At 44.9% G+C, this 26690-nt stretch overlaps 1 protein-coding gene across 1 annotated transcript in view; it reads left to right on the top strand.

Moving 5' to 3' along the window:
- The window catches only part of Siah3 (siah E3 ubiquitin protein ligase family member 3), a 73907-nt gene extending 47925 nt beyond the window's left edge, over positions 1 to 25982 (top strand). The window contains exon 2 of the mRNA XM_047552017.1: positions 25220 to 25982. Within this exon, the coding sequence (XP_047407973.1) occupies positions 25220 to 25888 (669 nt within the window). The 3' untranslated portion in view covers positions 25889 to 25982. The remainder of the gene's footprint in view (positions 1 to 25219) is intronic.
- The last annotated feature ends 708 nt before the right edge of the window (positions 25983 to 26690 follow it).

Raw genomic sequence — 26690 nt, forward strand, 5'->3', positions numbered from 1 at the left:
TGGCAGAGGGAAGCAGCTCATGTCATCAGGAAGCAGAGAGAGAGAGACTCCATTCTCCAGATACAAAACATATACCCAGAGCCATGCCCTGATTCCTACTCCTCCAGCCACACCCTACCACTTCAGTTACTGCTCAGTTAATCCCTATCAGGGGATTAACTCACTGATTAGGTTATGACTCTCATGACCCAATCATTTCTCCTTCAAACCTTCTTGCATTGTCTCACATGTGAGCTTTTGGGGGACACCTCATATCTAAACCATAACATTCTGCACCTGGCCCTCCAAAAGCTCATACACATCTGGCATTGCAAAATACATTTAGTCCATTTCCAAGAGTCCCCATCTATCTGGCAATTTTTTTAATAAAATAATCTATTCATGCCAAATTCCTCCCCACCCTCCTTAAAATCCTTGAGTGACCCACCAAAGTCTTCATGACAAGACCTAAACTCCTGAGCAGGGCATATTAGCTCAGTGGCTTCTTCTCTGCCATTTCCTGTCACTCACTCCTTCCCACCTTGACCTTGAACACATTGACCCTGGGTTGCGAAGTATTCGTAAATGATTTGTACATCTTGTCTACCTGAATAACCTGCTCTTTGCTCAGCAATCCCATTCAATTTTGAAGACTCAGCTCAGCTGGCACCTCTTCTGTGAGACTTTCCTAAGCCCAATTTCTCTCCTTTTCTCTCTGTGGGTCCACAGCTCTGCAAGCTTATGTCTATCAGAGCACTGATTACATGTGTCTTATATTTGTCTATTTTCCAGCCTACCCTCCTTTAGGCAATGTACTCTTTAGGGGGACAGACACTAAGCCTCGTTTATCATTTTATCACCAGGATCTCAGTTTCTGCCACATGGAAGGTGATTGATAAAGTTTCATGAATGAATAAATAAAACTAAATCCATACGTTCTAACTTGAAACATATCAGTAGAAACTGCTTGAAGACTTGCTGTGTACCCATCAGTGACCTGAGTAAAACAATGTACAAAATGCAGCCCTCTCTTTCAAACTACTTTGAAGATAAGTCATTCTTGCTTACACCCTACCAAGCAGGCTTTATGGTCCATGACTGATTTAATCCAGACTCCTTGTTCTGCTTTCTTGAGCTTGTCTAATGCATATTAATTTGGGATAGCAGCCTGCTAAATGCAGATCTGGAGCTAGCTGGGGGGTTCATGAGCCTCACCAAGGCCTCCGATCTCTGTTTAGAATCCTGCATTATCCCAGTGTACTACATTATCACTGCTTATTCCAAGATAGCTCTTAGACACAGCAAATGTGCTTCCCATTCTGGTACATGAATACCTGTGCTGGGAACTGTCCCAATAATCTAGAAGTTTTTTTCTACTCCCTTTCCACCCAGAGACCGCATCCCATAATCCAAAAGAAGGACTAACTCACTAGTTCCTTCTCTGCCTCAACCAACCTCACCCCATAATATCACCACCCTCAGCCTTGGGTCAGGTCCCAATGGCTAGAAGAAAAAAAGAAAAAAACTCCTTATCATCCTGTCATTGTATTGAATTGTCTCACTCTGTAACAATTTTCTAGTCCTTTCTCTGTGGAATCACAATTTCTGTGAGAGACATTTGCACTACTGCTGCTTGTATCTTCCCATGTGTCAGCATGAACCGAAGAGTCCCCATCAGAACTCAGCCCACTGCCCCTAAGTATCTTCACTGGCTGGCCTAGACCAGCACCCTGACATAGGGAATATCAGTTGGCAGAAGTTCCCACCCGAAAAACAGAGGCCCTTGACCTTGCTTATATTTGAGATCACATGAGACACTAGGTATGAAAACACTTTAAAATGGTCATATGACCATTCAAGGTAATATCAGTAGAAACTGCTTGAAGACTTGCTGTGTACCCATCAGTGACCTGAGTAAAACAATGTACAAAATGCAGCCCTCTCTTTCAAACTACTTTGAAGATAAGTCATTCTTGCTTACACCCTACCAAGCAGGCTTTATGGTCTTTGACTACAGAGATAGTATACAAGTGAATAATGTAATGAGTAATTAAATATAGGATGAACCTCAGCTGTGTGGAAGGCTCTATACATGTTTCCATTGTGATTTTTAGTCACTAATATTAGAAGGCATATCATCTTCAAAGTAGTCTAAATATCATAGTCATACATCTAGGATATGGAACCATTCAAAAGGGTCATGAAATGCCCCTCCAACCTTCTCACCTTCCTCTTGCTCTCCAAGTTCTCTGTGCAGATGGTTCTCAACTTATGATTTCTCAACTGTATACTGCTGTGAAAGCAAGACACATTCAATAGAAACTATTTTTTCAGTTTTGAATTCTGGTCTTTCTCTGGGCTACCAACCTGCAGGATGATGCTGGATGGCAGTAGCAACCATAGGTCCCAGGCAATCCCAAGATCACGAGGGAGCTAGTACTCTACAGCGGACCCAGTGCTGAGCTATGATGTTTGGTAGGTGAGATGTGTCAAATGCATTTTTGACTTAGGATATTTTCATTTCATGATGGGTTTATCAGGATGGAGTTCCATTGTAAATTAAGGAGCATCTGCAACTTGCCTATACCTTTTCTACTCAGACTTACCTCTTATTCTCCTGGGGTCTCCCCAGTCCACAAAAGACCAAATCCTCTCAGTGTTTAAGATGTTCTCCGTCCTTTGGAAGAGTTTTTCTCTCCTCCCAGATCTCATCCATTGTGTCTAGTCCATTTCAAGAGCCAGCCTCTACAAGTCAAGCCATTTGATACTGAAAGGAATGCAGACTGCATATCTCTACACATTGGAGATTGCAGAAGCAAATGGTTTCACATGTGCCAGGTAGAGGTGAGCTTCTGGTGGCCAAAATAGCGACGTCTATGGCCCAATTCAATAGCCCATATAGGGTCTGGCATATTCCAGTGGCTTTATAAGCATACACTGACTGATAAGGACCTTGGGGGAAATGACCCTGAACCTAAAATCTAAATGAACCCAGGTAGTCTGTCCTTCCCTGGGGACGGTTGTCGGAGTGAAGCTCCATCCCTCTCTCTACCATGAATTCGTCTCCAGGAGAGGTCACCCACAAAGACAGCAATGTTCTCTCTCATTATCGATTCTGTTCCCATGGAAGTCCTTGCCAGGGCCCTTAATTTCTTGTGTTAAAACAACAAACGAGGTGACCCCAGCACAATCTCTAATAGGTAGCATGGGTCAACAATTATTCATTTGTACTAGTGCTTTTCGCATGACGGGCTGAGATTAAAATTTGTCCTCTTCCTGGCAAGAGCTATAAATTAGTTTTATGCCACTGTTAAACCCAGAGGTAAAAAAGGGAAGGGATTGGAAGTGGGGGAGGGTGGGTGAGTGTGGCCTGCCTGCCTCCAACAACAAAGCAAGCTACTTTTGGAGCCATGGGGACAAGGGAGGTGGGGGCAACAGAGGTCAATGAGATTGAGCCAAAGAGAAACTGACGAGGTGGCTCTGAGACAAGACTGTGGCTTCTTTGAGAATCTGAATTAAATCTTCCTTTTATTTTTATCTCAAATATCTGACCGGTTTGCCAAATGAATGAACAAACACATGATTGCATGCAAGCAACAATTGTGTTTCTGAGCCAGGTCTGAATAAAACCAATTATGCCACCTCCACATGAGTTCTCCATGAGTTCTCCAAGGCCAAAAGAGCCACTGAAAAGTACAGCACTCATCTACATTTTTTGACATGTATTGTTCCACAAGCTATCAAGCAGGGTAAAATGGCATACAAGACTGTACATGCAATATTTAGGCAATTATGTCCAAAAGGTTCTGAAAAAAATTACACACCAAAATGTTAACCATGCTACTGTCAGGATGGTGGCATTCAGAGAGGCTTCTATTCTCTTCTTTGCACAATACAGAATTTTTCTAAAATTTTTGTGATGAGAATATATTAACTCCTGATCAGAAAAAAGAAATTAAATTTAAAAACCATCCACCATCAACCCCCAGTTATCTGAGGTAGAAAAAGAGAAGGTTGATGTAGATCATCAAGAGGATGCAGAAAATCACCCATGCTTGACTTTGGAATATGTTACATACATTTTCTCCCTCAGAAGATTTATCTTCCTAATTATGCTTTGCTCTTTACTTAATATTAGGATTAGTTCTAAGTCCCTGAGCTCCCCTGCCAACTAATGAGCTAAGCTGGATGGGAGGAAGAGTCAGCTCAGAAGGAAATGAAATATAAGCTGCAGATAATCCACAAGGGCACAATTGAGCGTTGGCGACCTGCACAGAGAGTGGCAGGAGGCACCCACGCTCTGTGGTCAGACACTGCCACTAAACCCCAGGCCCTGGGAAGGACCCTTTTCGTTCTGTGCTCCGGTGTCCCTCCCCGTTTGCAAGCTGCCGTGGTAACAGTGGTCACTTCCTGGAGGGGACAGGAGGCATGTGTGAGATGACGCTCAAGACGTGTTTAGCATAGGACTCAGCAGGACTCAGCCTAGGCAGTGTGTGTTCCAGGCATGGCCTTCCACGACTGGCATTCACATGATACTTTCTTCTTACATGAATTCCACTCTTTAAGACCCATTTTAACACATTCATCTTATCATCCAGAAGGGAGGCAGGTATCATGGGTCTTACTCTGTAGGCAAAGCTATGGTCTAGGGAAATAAAAGGAGCTGCCCTTTTATCTTCTAAGGAGTGTAGGAACTGGACCCACACCCCAGTTCTCCACGTGACCCACGTGTGTCACTGTTCCCCACTCCATCGGCCACTGCTGAATTCTCCTCTCCATACCTTCATTCCCTTTCTGAGTCAACACAGGGAAATTTAAACTTCAGCCCGAGGCCTACCCATAAAGACCTGTGAAATTTAGACAAGGAATTACTGTTAAGTGCTTGGCTCAGATCAAATGTCGTGGAAACACAGAGTTCTAGAAACAGGGAAATTGCAGAGGTTTGGGTTCATTCTGAATCCTTGTCATGAGGCTGGTGCATTAGCAGAGCTGGACTCAGGAACTTGTCATTTCTGTTTTATGGAAGAAGGCTTGAGTGCCATTATCGACTTGCCCTGAATCAAAAATAGTCTCCAATATGAGCATCATGGAAAGAATGTTTGGGCAGCAGTGGAATGGGGGGAGGGGCAGAGGAGGGATAAAGTCCTCCTAAATCCCTCTCCTTCGTGCATAATTTATGCATAGGTCAATTGTTTCAAGATGACTTAAAGTGGATCCTAGCGCCTTCCTCACCTGCTATCTGGAGCAACCAAGCAAAGTTCTGTCTTCTCCCCCTCCACTGCCACTAGGTCCAGCATTAAGAGAGGAGGGCCAGGCATGATGGCACATGCCTATAATCCCAGCAGCTCGGGAAGCTAAGACTGGAGCATCTCAAGTTCAAAGCCAGCCTCAGCAAAAAACGAGGCACTGAGCAACTCAGTGAGACCCTGTCTCTAAATAAAATACAAAATAGGGCTGGAGATGTGGTTCAGTGGTTGAGTGCCCCTGAGTTCAATCCCCAGTACTCCCCACCTCCCCAAGAGAAAACAGAAAAGGGGAGACAGTTTGTACTCAGGTTAAAAGATAAACTTTGGACTATTCAATTTTATTAAAGAGTTTATTTGACCTGAGAATAAGGCTGCTCCAAACCAAAAATGGTTCAGGGTTCCTCTGGAAGTGTTTGAAGAATAAACCTTCACAGAGTGAATGCAGAAATGGAACAAAGAAATATTTAATTGGTTTAAGTTTGAGCCATTGCCTTATTTGGACTTTTCCAGTGGGAAGTTCAAGACCATAGTAACTAATGCCCAGGTGATCACCTGTGATTGACTGAGCTTAAGTTTCATTTTGCTTATGTAAGAATTCAGTGTGTCAGAGCCACCTGGGTCTAAATGGCCTCCTATTTGATTATTATTTTAATTTATTTTATTGGCACCCAGGATTGAACCCAGGGGTGCTTAACCACTGAGTCACATCCCCAAGACCCACCACTCCCTTTAAAATTTATTTAGAGACAGAGTCTCACTGAGTTGCTAAGTGCCTCACTATGTTGCTGAACTGGCTTTGAACTCACAATCCTCCTACCTCAGCCTCTGGAGCTGCTGGGATTACAGGCATGTGCCTCTACGCCCGGCCTATTTAATTATTTTAACAGACCTCTGCAAGGAACTGGGCAGGATGCCACCTAGCCAGTCTGCAAATATCTTCCTGATCTGAAAGCATTTCCTCCTCCTTCTGGAAAAGTAAGCTCTCTGAGGAGAGGGACCACATTGCTCTGTTCGCACTTGTGTCCCCAGCACCTACCGTGGCATGTGCCAAACGCTCAATACACGATTGATTGAATGAATGAGTGAATTCAGTACATAACAGCAGAAGGGTATGGAAATCAATGGGCCCGGCATATATATATATATTTCCTTTCCTTATATAACTTAAAAGGAGGAGGCTACTTCTAAATCCTGAATGGGAAACCCAATTAAACTAAACAGTAGGAAATTATGGGCAGCCATAAAATATGGTGAATTTATTAATTAAGCTGAATTCTCTCCTAAAACATGAATCTAAATACTGTGAAAAGAAAAATGATAAATGAACTCCCCATTCTCTGCTTAAGAATTAGAGCTCTGCTTCCTCTGTCTCCCTGTGAACTGCCTGCAGCACTCTGTGTGACTAACAAATCACAGTTATCTACCCCAATAGGGCAGCTCTCTTACCTCCATTGTGAAGGTAACAAGGAACCTGAGGGGACTTGGAGGTTGCTAAAGAATCAAAGATTTAGAGAGGAGGGGCTGAGGTCATTAAGAACCTTCTACTTGATTCCTAAAGGAAACAGGGATACCACCCTGATGTTAAGTGGACCATCAAGAATAAGTCCATCAAGAATAAGTCCAGTCTCCTGCTCTTCAAAGTGCAAGTCTGTGACCCCCACAGCTTTGGCATCCCTGGGAGATGACCCAACCCTGCAGAACCAGAGTCTGCACGTTAATAAAATGCCCGGGTGATTCCTGTGCATGCACACTGAGGTGGTGGAGGTTCCTTGGTTTAATCCACTCTGAGTAGTGAATGGAGAGTTTTGCTGCTTGTGAAACTGCTAGGAAAGTTATAGATTTATACAAGTGCAGACCGCAAAGTCAGGTGCTCTGTGTCGGTGGGACTTCGAATGTTCCTTCCCCTCTGAAACATCCCCCAGGATGGGGGAGGAGCAGGGAGGCTAAGGGAGCCAGCCTCCCAGGATGGTCCAGGAGGTGACCTGAGCTGCAGGATTGTGTAGGCTGGAGCAGCCCTAGCCTGGAAGAAGATTGAGCTAGAGACTGGAGACTTAATCTTCAATTCAGAGACTGGGTCAATCAAAGAGCTTTAGACCTCTTGTAGAAAGTGAGCACTCTCCACTGGGAAAATGTGAATAAAATAGGACCCATGCTGAAAGGTAGCCATGGTGAATTCTAGAAAGAAATACATATACGGGGGCAACCCGAATTGCCTTGAAGTAGAATAGGCTAATTATCTTAACAAGACTAATAAACTTGTTCCTCAGAGACACACAGTGACTGTAATAACTGAAAAATGAATATTGGATGAATGAATGGTTTGGGACTGACTGAACTGTAACCTCCCAAGCCCAGGGGGCAGAAATTCTCCCTTCTGCCTTCTCATGCCTCTCCCCCAAGCCCAAGATTTTTATTAAATATGTACCCAGCTACTGGCAAAGATTTAGAGTCAATAAAACACCTGCCCCCTCCTCGCTTATGGGGATTTACTTGGAGCCGTCAGTGGCTTTTGATGGCTGTGCTGTCCCTCAGATTGGGGTGAGGGCGGTCATACCAGAGAGAAATGGAGCCATTTATTTGGAGAGGCATTTGCTCAGGGGTGAGCCCATCCACCTGACAATCATGCTGTGGCCCTGGTTTCAGTGCTTAGGTCCTCTGTCTAAGCATCTCAGGAAGAAGCCTTCTGTCCCAGGGACCAAAGGGCAAGTTCTGTGCCTCTCCAGCCTGCTGCGGACACCTTCAGATATCTTCCTCTGGCTTTCCAGGCCCTGTGTCTCCCTGGGACACAATTCCATGACTCTGCCTGTCTTATGCTCCCTTTTCCTATCTCTGGCATGGCCTACCCTCCAATCCCCCTGATACCACCATTTACCGGTGACAAGTTCTGCTCCCTCTAATGTTGAAGTTTGAACACTAGAGAAGCACGCCAAGGCAAGCATATTAAGCAGGTTTTATTTAAAGGTAATAATACAAACTTCTCCCGGGAGGAAGAAGGGGGCCATGACTGATGTTCTAGAATCCCAAGAAGTGAGCCTACCCTACATCCTTTATAGGTTAAGGTCTCTTGTTCCCCAGTTCTCTCCCCGCTTATCAGTCCTTCCTGCCTCTGTGACTAGGCCTGGTTTTGCAGGTGAGATGCATAAAGTGAGGAGCGAATGGGCAGGGGGAGGGCCAAAGTGCTTCAGCCAGGCAAGGGCCCAGGGGGCATTAATTAGCAGCTCCTAGCCTGCAGTCCTTGATAAGGGCAGGTAAAGCTGGTAATCAATGGGCTCTGGAGATCCTTGACATTCCATTCTCCCAGGGGCAGTCTCCAACTTCCAGAGGCAGATGACTTTCAAGGCCTCCATTTCCTGGATTTGGCCTGATCCCCTATTTCTACACTAAATGCCTGTCCCTAATTCTGGTTTCACCCCCAGCTGTTAGCATCCAGGGAGACCAGAGGCAACCTCTAGCAGATGGGCCAAAGGAGCAAATGAAAAAGTGAAAGGAAAGATCCCCTAGGGTTCTTCCTCAGCCCCGTGACATGTGCCCATATATCCTGACCTGGAGACAATGACCAGACACACCCATCCTTTCTCTCTCCCCTTCCTTCTGTTACCATAGTCCTAGGCCAGAGGCCTGGGTCCCCAGTAAATCACACACCCCGAAAGCCAAATGGAAAAACAATGGCAGAAGCAGGAAAGGAACTTTAATCAATATAGCTATAGTAGAAAGGCATAGTGAGGCTAGCATCTCAATCTTATCTGTGCAGAACTGACATGAATTTTAGGTTAAATGGAGGCAGATTTGGGGCAGGAGTGAGAAGTATGTTTAATACTAGGTCAAACTGGTCTGGGTGATCAGTATCAGATTTCTGGTTCTATAAGGTGGTTATAAGGAAGTCCTTATCACTTGGGGGAGCAATCTCCATTTACTCTCAGGTTATTTATCCATCAGACGTGAGATCTTGGAAGCGGGTAACTTGAGTTCCCATGAGATGATCACTCTTGCTCAAGGCTGGGAGCTCATCATGGGGGCAATCTGCCTGCCAGGCTCTGCTGTTCCCGGAAGGTGCAGAGCAAAGACTGGAGACTTCTAGGTACCTCTCTAGGGGATCTGAAACAGGAAGTTGAATGTCTCTGCAAATCTTGAAAATACGTTGGTTACTCTTACAGTGGTGTCCTCAGTCTTGAAGGAGGCAGATTGCCAGTTTTAGATGAACACTCCTTAAATGATGAAAATGCCTATGTGCAGAGTTGAACAAGAATCTGACCCAAAGTTTAGAGTAGACAGGAGGCAGATACAAAGTGAAGGCAGAGATGCTGAGCTTTTAGTTACCAGTTGGGCATCTGCAGACCCAAGTGAAGAGTCAGTACGTTTAGAAAAGGCAGCTTCAGTCCCTACTATCCATTCTTCCTTCCTCCCTCCCTCCTTCTCTCCTTCTCTTCCTTCCTCCCTTCTTTTCTTCCTTCATTTTTTGTTTGTTGAGTATAGCACACAGTGAAGTACACAGACGTTAAGTGTATATTTCAATGGATCTTCACATGTACATACACCCATAGAACCACTAACTAGAACAAGAGTTAAAATACTGCCAGCCCCCGAGGGCTCCCACATGCCCCTCCCAGTCAATATGCCCTGACACAAAAATAACCACTGTTCAAACCTCTAGCACTGCGGATTGGTTTTGTACACTTTCTAACTTCATACAAATACAATTCTTAAATATGTACTCTTCAGTGTCTACTCTTTTATTCATCATGTCTTTGAAAACTACCCACGTTGTTGCATGCAGCAGCAGTTCTTTCTTTTGTTGTAGTTGTATGGTAGTATGTTGTGTGAATATATCATAATTTATTCATTTAAAGGGCATTCAGTTGTTTTGAGATTTGGGCTATGATGAATTAATGCTGCTATAAACATTCGTGTGCATTTTTCTGATCACATAACATATCTATCAGGTATTGAATGCAACTGTGAGAATCTCAGATTTTACATTACTTTCAGGCTCGCAAGTTTGCAAGTCACAACTTCATGGATGTGGGTAGAAGACATGAGATTCCTGGGTCAGAGGTGAAGGACTGTCTCTGACTCATAGCAGTCGCAGTAGCCAGAGTGTTCACAATTTTATACCAGGTCCCTGAGACCCAGTGCCCACAAGATAATGCAATTACTGTCAAATGATGCCTGAACACACAAATAGATTGCCTTACAAAAACTTAGAAAACCCTAATCTTTAACAGTGGACAGTGAACTTTCCTGCCCTTAGCACCTACGATGGATACCATGCGTTTGTCCCAAGGCCGTAAGCAAAATTTTCCTTTGCTCCAGGAAGAGATGCAACCCTTTTAGGTTGTTCAGGATAAAAACATCTTTGAAACAATAGTTTGGAATAAAAGACAACTAAGTCCTTTATTGTGTAAGGGCAAAGGGAAATTTCCCCTATGCCCTTTGAAAGTTCACTGGAATAAATTGACAAAGACAGCTTAAATAGAAGTTATACAAATTTATTAACACAAAAAGGGGGAGAATCACAGGATGACGAAAAATAACACAAGGTGATTACCCATTAGCCCAGTATCATTCAGAAATCCATACATCCTTTTTCCATAAGGGAGTAGGGGAGAGAGAAATGTAGACAAACCTGAAGAGTCACAGTGATTTTTTTTTTTTTTGGTACCAGGGGTTGAACCTAGGGGTGCTTAACCACTGAGCCACATCCCAAGCCCATTTTATTTTCTATTTTGAGACAAGATCTCTCTAAGTTGCTAGGGCCTATCTAAGTTGCTGAGGCTGGCTTTGAACTCATGATCCTCCTGCCTCAGTCTCCCAAGACACCTCGATTACAGGTGCATACTATACCTGGCTTTCGTAAGTGATTTTGAAGAGAGCTCAATGGGTTTGGAGGACATACAGTGGCCTGGGACAAAGTCTGATTGGTTGGCAAAGGAGACAGTGATTTGTAAAGAGTCCCTTTGGGATTGAAATAGAAGACAATGGGTGTGACAAAAGTCTGTCCAGCTATGTTAATGATACCGCCGTTTACTGGTGACGAGTTCTGCTCCTTCTAATGTTGAAGATTGAACTAGAGAAGCACGCCAAGGCAAGCATATTAAGCAGATTTTATTTAAAGGTAATAATACAGACTTCTCCCGGCAGGAAGAAGGGGGCCATGGCTGATGTTCTAAAGTCCCAAAAAGTGAGCGCACCCTACATCTTTTATAGTTAAATTCTCTTTTGTTCTCCAGTTCTCTCCCCCTTATCTCTCCTTCCTGCTTAAGTGACTAGGCCTGGTTTTGCATTAAGTGAGAAGCCATGGGCAGGGGGAGGGCCAAGGTGATTCAGGCAGATAAGGGCCCAGGGGGCATTAATTAGCAGCTCCTTGCTTACAGTCCTTGGTAATCAATGGGCTCTGGAGATCCTGGACATTCCATTCTCCCAGGGGCAGTCTCCAACTTCCAGAGGCAGATGGCTTCATGGCTTCATTTCCTCGAATTGACCCAATCCCCTATTTCTACACTAACTACCTGTCCTTAATTCTGGCTTCATTAACAGACTTTGTATCTCTTTCCAGCAATATGAGTTTAGTTAGTGGAAACAAGGAGAAGGGACTAGAGGTACTGTTTCTTCCTTGTGGGTCTAGACTTTAGACAGATAAGGGAACTTTTTAGAAATCCACTCCATGAGCTGGAGAGGGAGAAACAGGGAAAGTCAAAGGAACCTAGATTCTGGGGTGGGTTCTGAGGTCTCTCAGCATGTCAAAGTACCAGATGTGCAGAAATGCAAGAGAATGGAGAATGGTCTCCCAACAGGTACATGCCTAGGACTGGAACTACTGGGTCAAAAGTCTGGTTTTCTTAGATACTGAGGTTCCCAAAACGATTGTTCCTATTTATACCTCCGTCGGAAGTACTTGAGAGTTTTGAGTTTTCCTCGTCTATGTCAACACTTGGTATTGTCTGTCTGTTTCACTTTAGCCACCCTGGTGTGGCCATGCCTCCTTTCAACCTCAGGGACTTTTCCACATAGAACTGCTTGGGTATCCTTTATAATTATGGTTCAAGTCAACATGAATATCATTGCCATTACATATTCTCAGAAGCACATTTAATAATACAGAAAGTAGGTGCTGAGTCCTCAGCAGTGCTTACTGGTCTTACACCTTAATCAGCTAGTTGTTCAATAACAATAATAATAATAATAGTGATAGTAATAGCATCTACTACTTACTGCTTTCTTACTCTGAGCTAGATGATATTAGACAGTGTTCTTTTTGTCTCGTTCAATTCTTACTTCACCCTAGGAAATACTATAATTCTCACTTTATAAATGAAGAAATAAAAGCATAAAGAGGTTAATTAATGAGTACAGGATTCATACCCAAGTGGGTCTGACTTCAAACTATAGTGTTCTTTTTTTATATACTGTGCATCTCTGTCTTTCCATCTCCCTTGGTTAAATGACACATGTCCTATTTTAAGGGCAGACTTACATGAAGGCCTAATTTCCTAAAGATGGTTATCTGGGAGTTAAGCCTGCTGTTGGAAGAAAGTCTGTTGTTTGAAATAGCATGTCTCCCTGCTCCAGATTTGCATGCCTTTGCTATTAGCACATGGGTGTGAAGTGATAACTATCCTGGAAAAGACCCATGAACTACATCCATTCCTGTTTGCAAGCCCTGTGTCTCCTGCCATCCAGAACACTCATGGTCAGAGTTATTCAGGCAAGAGGCAAGTCTTAAGGAAACCATAATTTTGAGTGGAGGTCCCAGGAAGTTGGAAGAGTGAACCCCTGATTCTCCCACAGTCTTGCTGTCAGAGCCTGGAAGACTTTGAAGAGTACAGAGTGTGTAGGTATTAATTCATTCATAGTGGAAGATTTGGAGACAGTCTGGGAGCCAGCAGGGGACAGGCCTGATATTATACTCCAGGGGGCTACCCTTGACCCCAAGCACTGGCCCATTTTTAAAGCCTGGTGAGAACATTAGCATTGCCTCTGCTTCAGTTAAATCCACAAAATAGAATTCAAAGCTACACTCAGGAATGGACATATATGTTTGCAAATGCTGGGCTCTGGTGCCTCCCTAGGTCCCCTGCAGATCGGAATGTCCATGGTCTCAGCAGTCAGCAGCTATGAGAATCCACCAGGTCAGAGCTACATGGACCTGAGGTTTCCTGTCTTTAGAGATCCAGGAATGAGAGAAAGCAGGAGTGTGCACACATCCACCCTCCAGGGACACGTGCCCTTTACTTGGGTCTTCTAAGATGGAAAAGGTTAAGACATGCAAAGGAGTCTGTCCATTCATTTAAAAATACATTAAGCCCTTCTAGGTTTCAAATAATGTTCCAGAGATACATTAGTGAGTATAACCAAGTAGCTGTTCCCAAGAAACTTATGTTGCAGTTGGGAAGATAAATAGTACACAGGTAAATCTATGACCTACGCGCTCTCTCTCTGTCCTCTGATATACATTATTGTATAGTATTGATACAATACTATACATTGTATAGTATTGATAAGAGTTATGAAGTGAAATAAAGCAGGGTAAGGGGATTCAAATGTGTTTTTAACAGGCAAGAGAAGGACAGCCTCAGAGTAGAAATAACTGTAGAGAAGAGATGTGGATGAAGTCAAGGAATGAGCCACATGGGTATCTATCTAGCAGTGTTCCAGGCATAGGGAATGAACAGTGCAAAGGCCCTGTGGCAGGCATGTGGCAGGCATGTGGTCAGCATGTTCAAACAACTACAAGAGGCCAGTGTGCTTCAAGTAAAGGGAGTGAGGCAGGTTGGGGAGAAAGGAATATAAGACAAGAGAGTTGGGTAGGGGACAGAGTATGTTGGTTCTTGATAGCCATTCCTGGGAGTTTGGATTTTGTTGTGAGGTTGATGGAAACCATTAGAATATTTAGTGAGAAAAGTTAGTAAGTGGGTAAAAATGGATGCAGGAAGATTCATGTATTCGTTTCTTAAAGCCGTCATAACAAATTACCACAAACTTGGTTGTTTAAAACAACATAAGCTTATTCTGTCACAGTCTGGACACCAGAAGTCTTAAATCAAAGTGGTCATCAGGGCCACGCCCCTTATCAGCTCTAAGGGAGAGAGCCCACCCTTGTCTCTTCCAGTTCTGATGGCTCAGGCCTTCCTCGACTTGTGGCCACCTCACTTAGTTGCTACCTCCCTCTTCCCATGGCCATCTCTGCTGCTTCTGTGTCTTCTAGGTCTCTTCTAGGAATATTTGTCCTAGATTCAGAACCAACTCAGATGATCCCAGGTGATCTCATCTCAAGTCTTAATCACATCTTAATCACCTGTGCAAAGAACACTTTTTCAAATAAGGTCCCTTCCACAGGTTCCAGGTTAGCATGTGAGCACATCTTTGAGGGACCCCCTTCCAACCCGCTCCAAGTGGGAGGCTACTGTAGTAGCCCTGAGAAGCCGTGTGGGTGACTTGCCTTTGAGTGGTGATGGGCAGATGGTGAACGTGGTTAGACCATGATGGGGTCTCGGGGAGGAGTCAATCATCCTCTCCATCCATAGTTATGGGGCACCTATCATTCCCCAGCACTGTGCTGGTACTGGACAAACAACAGGGAAGAAACAGACAATGCTCACCCACCTGGAGCTCACCTCACGGTCCAGCAGGAAGACCAGAAATTGAATAAGTTTGTTGCATGTTAGAAAGGAGCATGCAACAGATAGACCTGACCTAGTGAGAAGAAGGAACCCCTGAAAGATGAATAAAAGGTAACTGAAAAAAAGCAAGTAGGGAATGGGAAGGGTGGAGAGTTCTGGCAGAGTGAACTGAATTTGTGGAGTTTCCAGACAAGATGCCTCTGAAGAACTGAGAGACATAAGTTTGATATGTGGCCTAGGGACAACCTGACCATCAGATTTTCTCAGATCACCCAGGACACACCTCTGCCCTTGCATAACTTAACATGTCTGCTTCCAGAGTTTGCCTTTGCAGTTTCTAGTTTCTAACCTAAGTTGGAAATCTAAGTTTCTAAGGTTAGTGTGTTAGTCAACTTTCCATTGCTGTGACAAAGTACCTGAGATAATCAACTTAAAGGATGAAAGATTTGTTTTGACTGATGAGTGCAGAAGTTTCAGTCCATGGTTGCTCGGCTCTGTTGCTTTCAGCCTGTGACAGTACAGTACATCATGGAGATGAGAGTATTGTGGTAGAGCTGCTCACTTCCTGGTGGTTGGGAAGTAAAAATAAAGAGAGAAGGAGTGGGGTTCTCAATATCCCAGGACTTCAAGGGCACACCCCCAACAACCTAACTTCCTCCCACTAAGCCCCTCCTCCTAAAGATTACACCAATTCCCAGTAGCACCATCAACTAGGGACCCACACTTGAATATATGGGCCTCTGGAGACATTCCAGATCCAAACCATAATAGTTAGGAGATGGACTCCAGCCACAACAGCCTGTTATTGAGTGACTGTTGCCCACAACTTAAGGGTGTCCAGATTGGCAGAGATTGTCCTGCAAGCAAACCCAGCACACCTCCCTTGTTACCCCTGTGGTCCTGGTGTCAATCTACAGAGCTGCTCCCAGTGAATGGGGCTGAAGGTATTTAAATTTTCACCATTAAACTCCTCATGCAAGCTCAGGTTTCCCTTTCCAATTGCAGATATTAAAGTCTGACTATATAAAAAGGTGCTTTCAAGAAAAAGTCTTTCATCTACAAGACTCATTAACATGCTCCAAGCCTTGCAGTTGAAAAGCAGAACCAAAGAGTAAACAGAGAGGGAGCCATCTTCCTCAGCTATTTGCTTTGACGACAGACCTGCTTCTGATGTTTGCAGGGCTCCAAGCAAAAGTAACAGCGAAGGCCCACACGCTGTAAATCTAAATGCTTAAAAGTAAAACTCAAGCTATGAAACTCTTCAAATACGTTCTATCCTCTTGCCTTCATTATTAAATCTTCATAATGAGCTGTGCACACAGCCTGCCACCTGTCTCACTTTCTCCCTTTTCTGACTTTCTCCTCTCCTATGATGAACCTCATGCAAAAGCAAATGGACACTCCAGGTCACACATCCAAGCTCTGCTCACACCCCCCCAAACAGTTGCTCATTGGCCACACCTCACATCCTATGACAATGATTCCCTGGGCCACTGGGAACTGACCTGGGGCCATTGAGAGGAGAGTCCAGCATCCCAGTTATCTGGATGGTGTGTAGAAGTGTGGATTGTGTGATTCCAGGTGGACATAACCCATTAGCTGCTCATCATGGGGAGGGCGTAGCTGGAGGGGCAAGGATATTCTCTGGTTGGGTTGCAATTGCCTCCTGGTGATTGACAACAGAAAATGAGCAAGAAGATGGAGAGGCACCCAGACTTTTATTAAGGCATCAGCTCTGCTGAGGTGCTGGAGGGGAAATGGTCTAGATCCATCCAGGAGGCAGATAGACTCCTTGGGTCCATCCAGCAGACTGTGCTTCCCAATCCAATTGTGAGAAGCAATTCACTACCTAAAAAGGAATGCCTAGACTTTGAAGTAAAAGTCAGTAAAAAGTAAAAGCAAAGAAAGTGCCTCTCTGGTATGAGAAGTTTCTTCTTTGAAGCTTTTATTTCACTTTCATGTTGGCAGCTGGGCCGGCCTGTTGGTCAGGTTCAAATGCAGCTTCTTAGTTCCATCCTTGTCAGTTTCTGGGTGAGGAACTGCCAGGACACCATCCTGATGAGCTCACAGCTGTAGACTCCTTGTTCACACACACACACACACACACACACACACACACACAGTGCCTGTTTTTCCAGTAGCTGAGAAGCAAAGGTAGAGGATGGAGCCTCCAATGCATGTGGTCCACAGTTTCTGTTTATGAATCAGCCACTCATTCATTCATTCAAGTAGAATATACTTATCAAGAGTCTATCAGAGGGAGCAGTGGCTTACGGTGCAGACATGGCCAAGTCCAAGAACCACACCATGCACAACCGATCCTGAAAATGGCACAGAAATGGCCTCAAGAAATCCCGATCACAAAGATATGAAGACCCCAAGTTCCTGAGAAATAAGTGTTTTGTAAAGAAATATAAGAAGGGCCTGAAAAAGATGCAGGCAAATAACACCAAGGCCATGAGTGCATGTGCTGAGGCCATCAAGGCCCTGGTGAAGCCTAAGGAGGTTAAGCCCAAGATGCCAAAGGGTGCCAGTCACAAGCTTGATCGCCTTGCCTTGCTTGCCCATCCCAAGCTCGGGAAGCGTGCTGGTGCCCACATGACCAGGGAGTGCAGGCTTTGCCGGCTAAAGACCAAGACCTAGGCTGCAACTCCAGTACCAGTATCCACTCCAACTCTGGCTCCTGCTCCTGCTCCCACTCCCAGGGGTGCCCAGGACCCTGCAAAGGCTCTGTAGTAAAAGCCTCTGTGAACGTGAGGACAGAAGAACTGGTGTTACCCCTGAGCCCCTGTCTACGGGAACTGGTGTCCTCCTGTGGTTTTTGTATAAATAAATCCAGAGGCAGGAAAAAAAAAAAAAAAAAAAGAGTATATCAGATGCCAGGCACTGCAAAATGCTGGATTTTCCCATCATTGGACCAGGCACTGGTCCCCCTAGAAGGCCACCAACTAGTGATTTTCAGTGCAGGTCGCAGTGAGTGGTGAGTTGTATAAGAAGATCCTAACTGCTGCATGACTACTTCAGAGGCCGGGGAGGAAGGGAGCACCCCCATCTTAGAGCAGATGGTTGTCTCAAATAGATGACTCCAGTTAGACCAATGGTTGGCACACTTGAATGATATAAGGACAGAACCAATGTGATCCTCATAGGGGAAGGTACTATTAATGCATCAATGTGTGTAACGAACAGGTGTCAAGCATCTATCTGCTGTATTAGCATAAGAAAAGAGTCCTGTTGGCACTCAACAAGCAGGAAATACTCTGGTCAGCCAAGGTCTGGAATCTAGAAGCTAAAAAAGGGCCCTGGGGTCCCAAGCTTGGGGATTCAGAGAAATAGTTTTTGTTTTCACAGTATAACCCACGCTTTCCTTACCAGACCCTCACACAGCCAGGGACTACATTAATGAGAGGACCAGCGTGGGAGGCTTTTGGGAACACAGACCAGTATTTGTGAGGACATCAGTAAGGCTCTCTTCAAACTTTTCACCCATGGGTTTTGGTTTTAAATAGATTTGTCCTCCAAAGTTGTCATTTTCCTCGATTCAAAGTAATGCCCCATTTCCCTTTTATCTAATGAATCAATGACATAGAGGCTCCTGCGTGTGCTCCTCAGTCTCCATACTCAATTTACATAATCTTGATCACCAGAAAAGAAATTTTGCATGTAATGATATTTCAGACTGAGATTCCAATAGTCCTAAGAGATGGCATCAGACTGTCAAAAGTTCTGACCCAGGGGCTGGATATAGAACATTTAGAGAACAAGCTTTTGGAACCCATTTGTAAAGTAAGAACTCTCCCTGAATGATGTTACCCAATCCTCACTCATTTCCTCACCATCCATTATGCTGATTGACAAACCACTGCTGTCGCCAGTGAAGACCAGGCAGAAGTGTTAATTAGCAGCATCTGGTGTGAATCAGAAATTTGGCTAGGAATTGAGGCAATTGTACTCATTATCTCTGGGGTGTGGGCTTCTCCAATAAAATGTTAGGTGATAACCTTGAAGTGAGAATTCCTGACCCAGGAATTAGCAGCTCCTGGAATATGATTTTTTAAAAATTATATATATATATATATGTATATTTATATATACACACACATATATTATATATACAAGGATTATTTATCTATATAATATATTATACATCCATATAATGTATTACACATCTATATAACATGTCTTATCTATGTATATCTCACATTATCCATATTAAAATATTTTGAGGAAAGGTACAGACATGATCATGCCATCTATAGGAGGATGACATCCACCTAGGCCCCAAATATAACTAAAAACTAACTCTGGTATGAAAGAAAACAGCATGAGATACATTAAGATGTCCTACCCCAGGGCACAAAGACTCATTTATTGTTTTCTATCTCACTTTGTCATATTTCTTCACTGTTTTGAAGTGTTCCAGTGTCCTCCTGGGTTAGTCACACTAGGTTTTGAGGAAGAAAATGGAGAGCCTAGAAAACCAAATGGACAACCTTTAGCCTTCACCTCTGACTATCCTTCCCAGAAAAAGAGAATTTCTAAATACCATAGAATGCAGGCACAAGTACTCTCCCTTCTCAGCAGACCTGACTGAACTTGGTTCAGACCTTGACTTTATCCCCATACTCTCATGCCTGCCTTGCATTGCTGTGACCAAAAACCCAACAGGAACAACTTAGAGAGGAAGAGTTTGTGTTGGCTCAGTTTCAGAGATTCAGTTCATGGTCATTGACTCCATTGATCTGGGCCTGGGGTGAGACAGAACATCATGGCGGAAGGGTGTGATGGAGGTAAACTGCTCAGTTCATGACCACGAGGAAACAGAGAGGGTGGCTGGGAGAGACAGAGGGAGACAGAGAGAGACAGAGAGAGAGAGACAGAGAGAGAGAGAGCACTTTACTCACCAGGGACAAAATGTAAACCCCAAAGGCATGCCCCCACCAGCCACACCCTACCTGCCTATAGTCACCACTCAGTACAGTAGTCCTTTCAAATTATTAATCCATCAAATGGATTAATCCACTGATTAAGTTCCAACTCTCGTAATCTAATCATCTCATCTCTGAACATTTCTACCTTGGCTCACACCTGAGTTTTTGGGGGACACCTCATACCCAAACAATAAAGCCTGCTTTAATGTCATGTTCCCCCATCCTCCACTTGCTCTTCCTCCTCCTGTGTGAAATGCATTCATAGAATCACTTCCTTTTCCCCCTTCACCCAGGATGAAAAAGCCTCAGTTAATTAATACAAATAAAGGCACGCGTAAGCTGAAAGCAAGAGCCTGTCATTTAAAATTGGGTGCAGAATCCTCTTTCTGCCAAAATGCATTAGCACGGCAGTGTTCTGGAAGCAAGCGGAAAGGAAAAACAATCCTATAAGTGAGCTTACTGACCACAGGGAGTGCAGGCTGGAGAAAGGGTCGTGTCATAATTCCAAGGGCAGGTTTTCACTTTGAAAGCTAGGATTTGGAGGTATCGCCTTTACCAACCATGGGAGTGTGGCTGATCAAATTAAGGAATGCGTTTTTAAATTCAATTACACCCGCCATGGAAATAGCCTCACAAATGCTTGGGGGAAAGAATTATACCCAGTCTATAAAGCCTAACATTTCTAAACCCAATTCTGCACATTATTCTAAAGGTTAATTCAAAATCTCTCTTCCAAATGGGAAGTTAAATACAGCCAATGGAAGGAAGGCATCCTCTGACTGACTGAGGGGTTTATCAGTCTGTAAGAGTTCATTAGTTTTAATTAGTGTAATCACTAATGTTGCATTAACAGTTTAGTGAAGGAAAGTAATTACTCACACATCCACTGTATTAGATGGGAAGATTAGAATTCATTTTCCAAAAACGATTAGCATTTTGCCAATTAAAAGAATCCCTTCTCCATGCCAGCAGACCTGTGACCTCCCTCACCCAAAGATCATTTAAATGAAACATATTTTGCATCAGAAGATGGAGTGGGAAGACATGAGGAATTAAGGCTGCATTTATTCTTAGCGCTTTCTCGGAGCACAGCAAGCGCACGGGTCTCCGTGAGTTCATAATGTCCCACTCTATTTGCATAGTCATTCAATTCAGTCTCTTTGGATTATACTCTTGGCTGCTTTGTGATACAGCAGCAATTAAAACACACACAAAAAAGGCTGGCAGAAGAAGAAACCAAAAGGAAGCAACAGGAGCACTTAGGCAGAATGAGCGCTGCTTGGTTCCACGGGGTGGGTCGGGTGGATGGGGTGGGGACTGGCTGCTGGCCCCGCTCTGAGTGCTGGCTTGGAGCAGGCTCTGCTTGTGGACTTGGGGGTATTGTGCCACCCAGGAGAGCACTTTAAAGTGCACAGCTGAGTCTTGGACCTTCCTGTTGCTTTTCACTGGACACTGAGGGCTATCTCAGCCTCCACTTGTTTTAGCAATAAGGCCCAATGGCTTTCCATCTCCACCAGATTTTCCATCTACCAGATCTGTTGGAAACTTCTTGTCACTTCTTAAACATCTTGTGTTGTTTCACATCTGGTCCTTTCAAACTTACTGTTCTCCCCGTCGGCAAGACCTTTACCTATTTTGTTAGAGAATTCACCCTTCATGCTTCACACAGTGAAAATGTCACTCATACTGGCTAGAATAGCCTCCCCCACTTTCTGCTATGAGAGCCCCTCATGTGTGGAATCCTCCCTCAGTGTCAGCTGGCATTGGTTCCTGAACCCCCTGTGATACTAAAATCTTTGGATACTCAGGTCCCTTATGTAAAATGGCCTAGTGTTTACACATAACCCATGGACATCCTCCCAAATACTTTAAATCATCTTTAGATTATTTATAGTACCTAAGACAATACAAATGCTGTACAGTTTATTGTTAAACTCTATTGTTTAGGGCTTAGTGTCAAGAAAAAGTCTGTGCATGTTTGGTACAGATATGACTTTTGAAAATATTTTTAATCCGTGGTTAACTAAAATTATGGATGTGGAAACCCCAGATACAGAGGACCTAAGCACTGCATTTTGCATTATATTAGAGTATACATGATCCTAGGGGCCAATGAGCCAGGAAAAAGGATGCTCGTCTGTATTCTCAACCCCTTGCACTGTTACGTGAATAGTGTGAGTTATGGTCAAGTTTCTCTCTCCTCCCCACCTGAAGCCTCATCAAAGCTCACCTACAACATCATATAGGTTCCTGAACCCCCTGTGATACTAAAATCTTTGGATACTCAGGTCCCTTATGTAAAATGGCCTAGTGTTTACACATAACCCATGGACATCCTCCCAAATACTTTAAATATCTGCATGCAGATGGGCATCCTCCTTCACCTGTCTGCCTTGCTTGGTACCATTAGCAAGGGGAGCCAAACTTTGCTTGGTGCAATCTTGACTCCCTTTGCTGGCAGGTTCCTGGTTGCATTGTCCCAGACTAGAGGGAGGGATCAGGGAGGTTGAGGAATTTCTGCCCTGCTTCCTCCCTCCTGTGACTTCACATCTCTGACATTGGCTGCACTGGTCAGAACTCGGAAGATGGAAAGTGGACTGAGGAAGGGCTTGTGGAAGGTAACTAGTCCACGGCCACTTCTGAGATGGGAATTTAATGACATTCTGTCATCATGGGTCAGGCCAAGGGCAAAGTCAGGTTCTCCGAGCTCTTGTGTTCAACCAAGTTGCCGCTCATATGTGGAGAGAGGCAGGCATAGACCAAGGCGGAAGGTCACCAGAGTCTTTACCCGCAACCACATCTAAGTAGAAAGACCATCTTGGTGCAACACTTGACTTCATTTTTATTGCCATCTTACAGGCATTATTTTATGTGATCCCCTAACAACATTTTGAGGTTAATTATCTTTGCCAATAAGAAAATTTCCTTCCTCAAGTCTGCAGGACAAGTAAATAGGGAAGTAGACAAGAGTCTTTTGACATCCAGTCTGTTTTCTTTCCAGACTACAAATCCTGTCCCCTTTAGCTGCTCTGGTCTATATTTCCAAACTCATCCTTTATGTGCTGTGTGACCTTGAGCAAGTGACTCGATTTCTCTGAGTCTTAGTTTTTTCATCAATAAGATAAGCATAACACATTTCTCTCATGATTATTGTAAAGCCCATGTGAGAGAGGGGTCTTCTCAGAGACTGGGTAGGGACAGCATTTGGGATCTTCCATCAGAGCACCAGAGTAGGCTTTCCTGAGCACAGTAGAAGAGGCAGACCACCTTCCAGCCCTGCAGCCTTCTGGAAAGACTATGGAGGGGCCCTGGAGTCTAACTGATGAAGTATGCCCTGGATTTCTTGATCCCAGAGGATGGAAGGAACCTCTCTTTTACCCAGTGAGTAAATGGTCCAGGTTGCCAGTAGGCAGATGGCAACTCAACAAGATTTAATTTTATTTGTTTAAAATAAAAAAGTGAAACTGATCCTTCCTGTGAAAAAATAAATGAAATAATTATTTTTTAAAATCTACTTTCCATAATGCCTAACACTTAGTAGATGCTACATATTAGGTAACTCCCTTCTCTGCATTTAACACTAAAGGGTAATTCGTAGTAGAATTCTGGAACGTAGTCTGCTGCTTCACAGCTGAAGACACAATGTCTCCCTTGGGGGTGAAGGATGGGTGAAAGAGGCTGCCCTGCCCGCCCAATAGCTGCCATCAGAGACAGGCTGCAGCGGCTGGAGGGGCCCCCATAACTTGTGGGAGAACCCAGACCCTGGAAGCTGGTGCTAATAACTCCAGAGCAGAGCTCACTGGTGCCCACATGCCTCTAGGTCACCTCCACAGCCAGGTGGCTGTCTCCATGCACCATGTGTATGAATGTGTGTGTGCACGTGCTCTGAAGAGAGGAAGTCAGTCTGCCCTGAGCAGTCAGCCCCTGTGAGCTGGAAGAGGGAGAAAGATACTTGTAGCATGGTGTGGTGAGTGTGAAAGACAGACTTTCATCCTATTTTCTACACTTTGGGAATGAACTGGAGCAAGGCAAAAAGGCAGGTGCCCAAAGGCGCTTGAAGTCTGGGAATCATCTGGAGAACTAGGGCAGATGGGACCTTGGCTACTTGAGGATAGCCAAGGAAACCTCTGCCAGGTGAGGGCCTCATGTCTGGGGTGCGCTCTAAGGCTGCCACCTCCACCCAGTGGCCCAGTTCCTGCTAATTAAAGACAAGAAGAACTCGGGAGTGAGAGGGAGGGAGCTGAAGGCAGGCAGAACTGGGGTGGGGAGCGTGCTCTCTATTCAGAGTCAGGAGGTGTGAGAATGAATCCCGGTCTGTGGCTTCCCAGCTTTGGAACCTCAGGCATGTTACCACTGAGCCTGTCTCTTCAACTGGAAAATATGAATCAGAGTCCTCATGTCACAAGGAGACTCCTGTCAAAAGTGCAGATAATTATAAGCATATTAACGCCTGTACCACCCACGCAAAAGACAGTGTCAATTTTGCTCACAGCTGTATTCAATACATGCAGGTGCTCAATACATGCTTATGGGGACCTGATCAGAAGGTGCCATCCCAGGTTCCGGCCGTTATTAAGGGCATTTGTGTGACCTGAGGAACGAAAGGTCAGGAGACTATCAAAGTGGAGGTGACTGGAAGTGAGCCCCTGGGAAGTTGCTCTGGAGCATAGAGCCAGGAACAGTGTAGAAATGTCCATGGCGGGGGACGGTGCCAGGAGTCACAGGTTGGCTTCCTCCCTGGCGACTCCGGTCTAACTGCACACAACTGCCTCTGCGTCCCACTGGTTGCCTTAGGACCCAGGAGAAGTGTACTCCAAACAGTATGACCCCTGATAACCCTGGAAGGACAAACAGGAATTACTGACATATTGTTCTAAAACTAAGCAATGATAAAATAGAAAAAAATAAATCCATTGACTCCCATTGTCTGCACAAAAATACCAACAGTGTCAAAGAAGCAAAAACAAAAACAACCGACGGGGTGGGGGGTTGTTCTTCATGATTGATGACCATTACGGTACAATGTTATTTGAGGGGAAAAATTGCCTATTTGCTATTTGCTTGGATATCTTACTAAAGAATCAGAAAGACATAAATATTGCATTTTCTTGGCCCGAGTTTCTGGAATCTTAACCCTCCATCTCCCCAGGCACCCGCAATGTCCCTCATTTTTAAAAGAAATGAAGCTTTTTCTGCTGACCCGGGACAATCTGCTTTTTTCTTTTTAATATGTTTTTAGTTGTAGATGGACACAATCCCTTTATTTTATTTATTTATTTTTATGTGGTGCTGAGAATTGAGCCCAGTGCCTCACACTTGGTGGGCAAGCACTCTGCTACCACCCCAGCCCAACAATCTGCTTTTAACATGTTGGTCACCAGGGGAGTCACAGCCAGGCACCGAGACGGGCCTCGGGCCCCACTAACGCTATCTCCTTTCCTTCTAGTATGTGTCCAGTAGACGTGCCATCACTCAGAGCACTGCAGAGCAAGGCAGCTTCCACCCTCACCATCTCCCCCACCACCACCGCCACCATCGCCACCACCACCACCTGCGCCACCACGCCCGCCCCCACCACCTCCACCACCAGGAGGCAGGGCTGCACGCCACCCAGGTGACGCCCTGCATGTGCCCCTTGTTCTCCTGCCAGTGGGAAGGCCACCTGGAGGTGGTCGTGCCCCACCTGCGGCAGACGCACAGGGTTGACATCCTTCAGGGAGCGGAAATAGTCTTCCTGGCCACAGACATGCACCTGCCGGCGCCGGCCGACTGGATCATCATGCACTCCTGCCTCGGCCACCACTTTCTGCTGGTGCTTAGGAAGCAGGAGAGGCATGAAGGGCACCCCCAGTTCTTTGCCACCATGATGCTGATCGGGACCCCCACCCAGGCCGACTGCTTCACCTATCGCCTGGAGCTCAACAGAAACCATCGGCGTCTCAAATGGGAGGCCACCCCCCGGTCTGTCCTTGAGTGCGTGGACTCGGTCATCACAGATGGGGACTGCCTGGTCCTCAACACCTCCCTGGCCCAGCTCTTCTCTGACAATGGCAGCCTTGCCATCGGAATCGCCATCACTGCAACGGAAGTCCACTCCGCAGAAGCTGAGATGTGAGGCCAGGAGCCACTGGAGGATCACACAGGGCCCATGAGCCTCGAACCTCCAGATGTCAGGACAACAGACTCCTTTTTAATCTTCTCCTTCCTTCCTTCTTTCTGTTCTTTCTTTTTTTTTTTTTTTTTTTTTGTCTCAGGTACTTTGTGGTATTTAGTATTGGTCTGCCATAGGCATTTATATCATGTAAACATCCTGTGAGTCCAGATCTTGGCCGTGATGTCTGTCCTGTTTTGTTGACATAGTTATATAGAATGTTTGTAAGATTTGATCAGAATAGTTATTTCCTGCCACCCCAGTTCCTTTCTCCACTGCTTCCAAAAAGAGCAGGCAGTTGGGGTTGAAAGATTTAGTGTCCAAATAGTTTCTTCCTTCTTTGTTCAGTCTATTTCAGAGGGAGTTAAAATGCTGGGTGGGAGGGGAGGAGGTTTGGGGAGGGGACCTGGCCAACTCAGTGATAGATCTGCCAGACATAAGTGATACCTTCCCAGGAGCCTTAGGGTCAAAGCTAAGCTACGTGGACATAAGGGGACATTGTCTCCTCTGCAGGGAGAGGACTGAGCTGGAGGTGCTCTTAGGCCACGAGTTCTCTGCATCCACCTGGGGCTGGGGACAGTGGTCAGATGCTGAGTCCTCTCTCTTCAGGCTCCTGTGGCCTCATTCCCAGGACATGCCATCCTTTTTCGCTCTGGAATCAAAGTTTTCAAGTTCTTGGTGCTTTGTCAAAAAACCCTTTGCCTTCTGTTGAGCAAGTGATAGACAAGGACAGGCCAGGTACAGGTGAAGAGAAACAGCAGAAAAA

Source organism: Sciurus carolinensis, chromosome 5, assembly GCF_902686445.1.
Source record: "Sciurus carolinensis chromosome 5, mSciCar1.2, whole genome shotgun sequence".
NCBI classification, from domain to species: domain Eukaryota; kingdom Metazoa; phylum Chordata; class Mammalia; order Rodentia; family Sciuridae; genus Sciurus; species Sciurus carolinensis.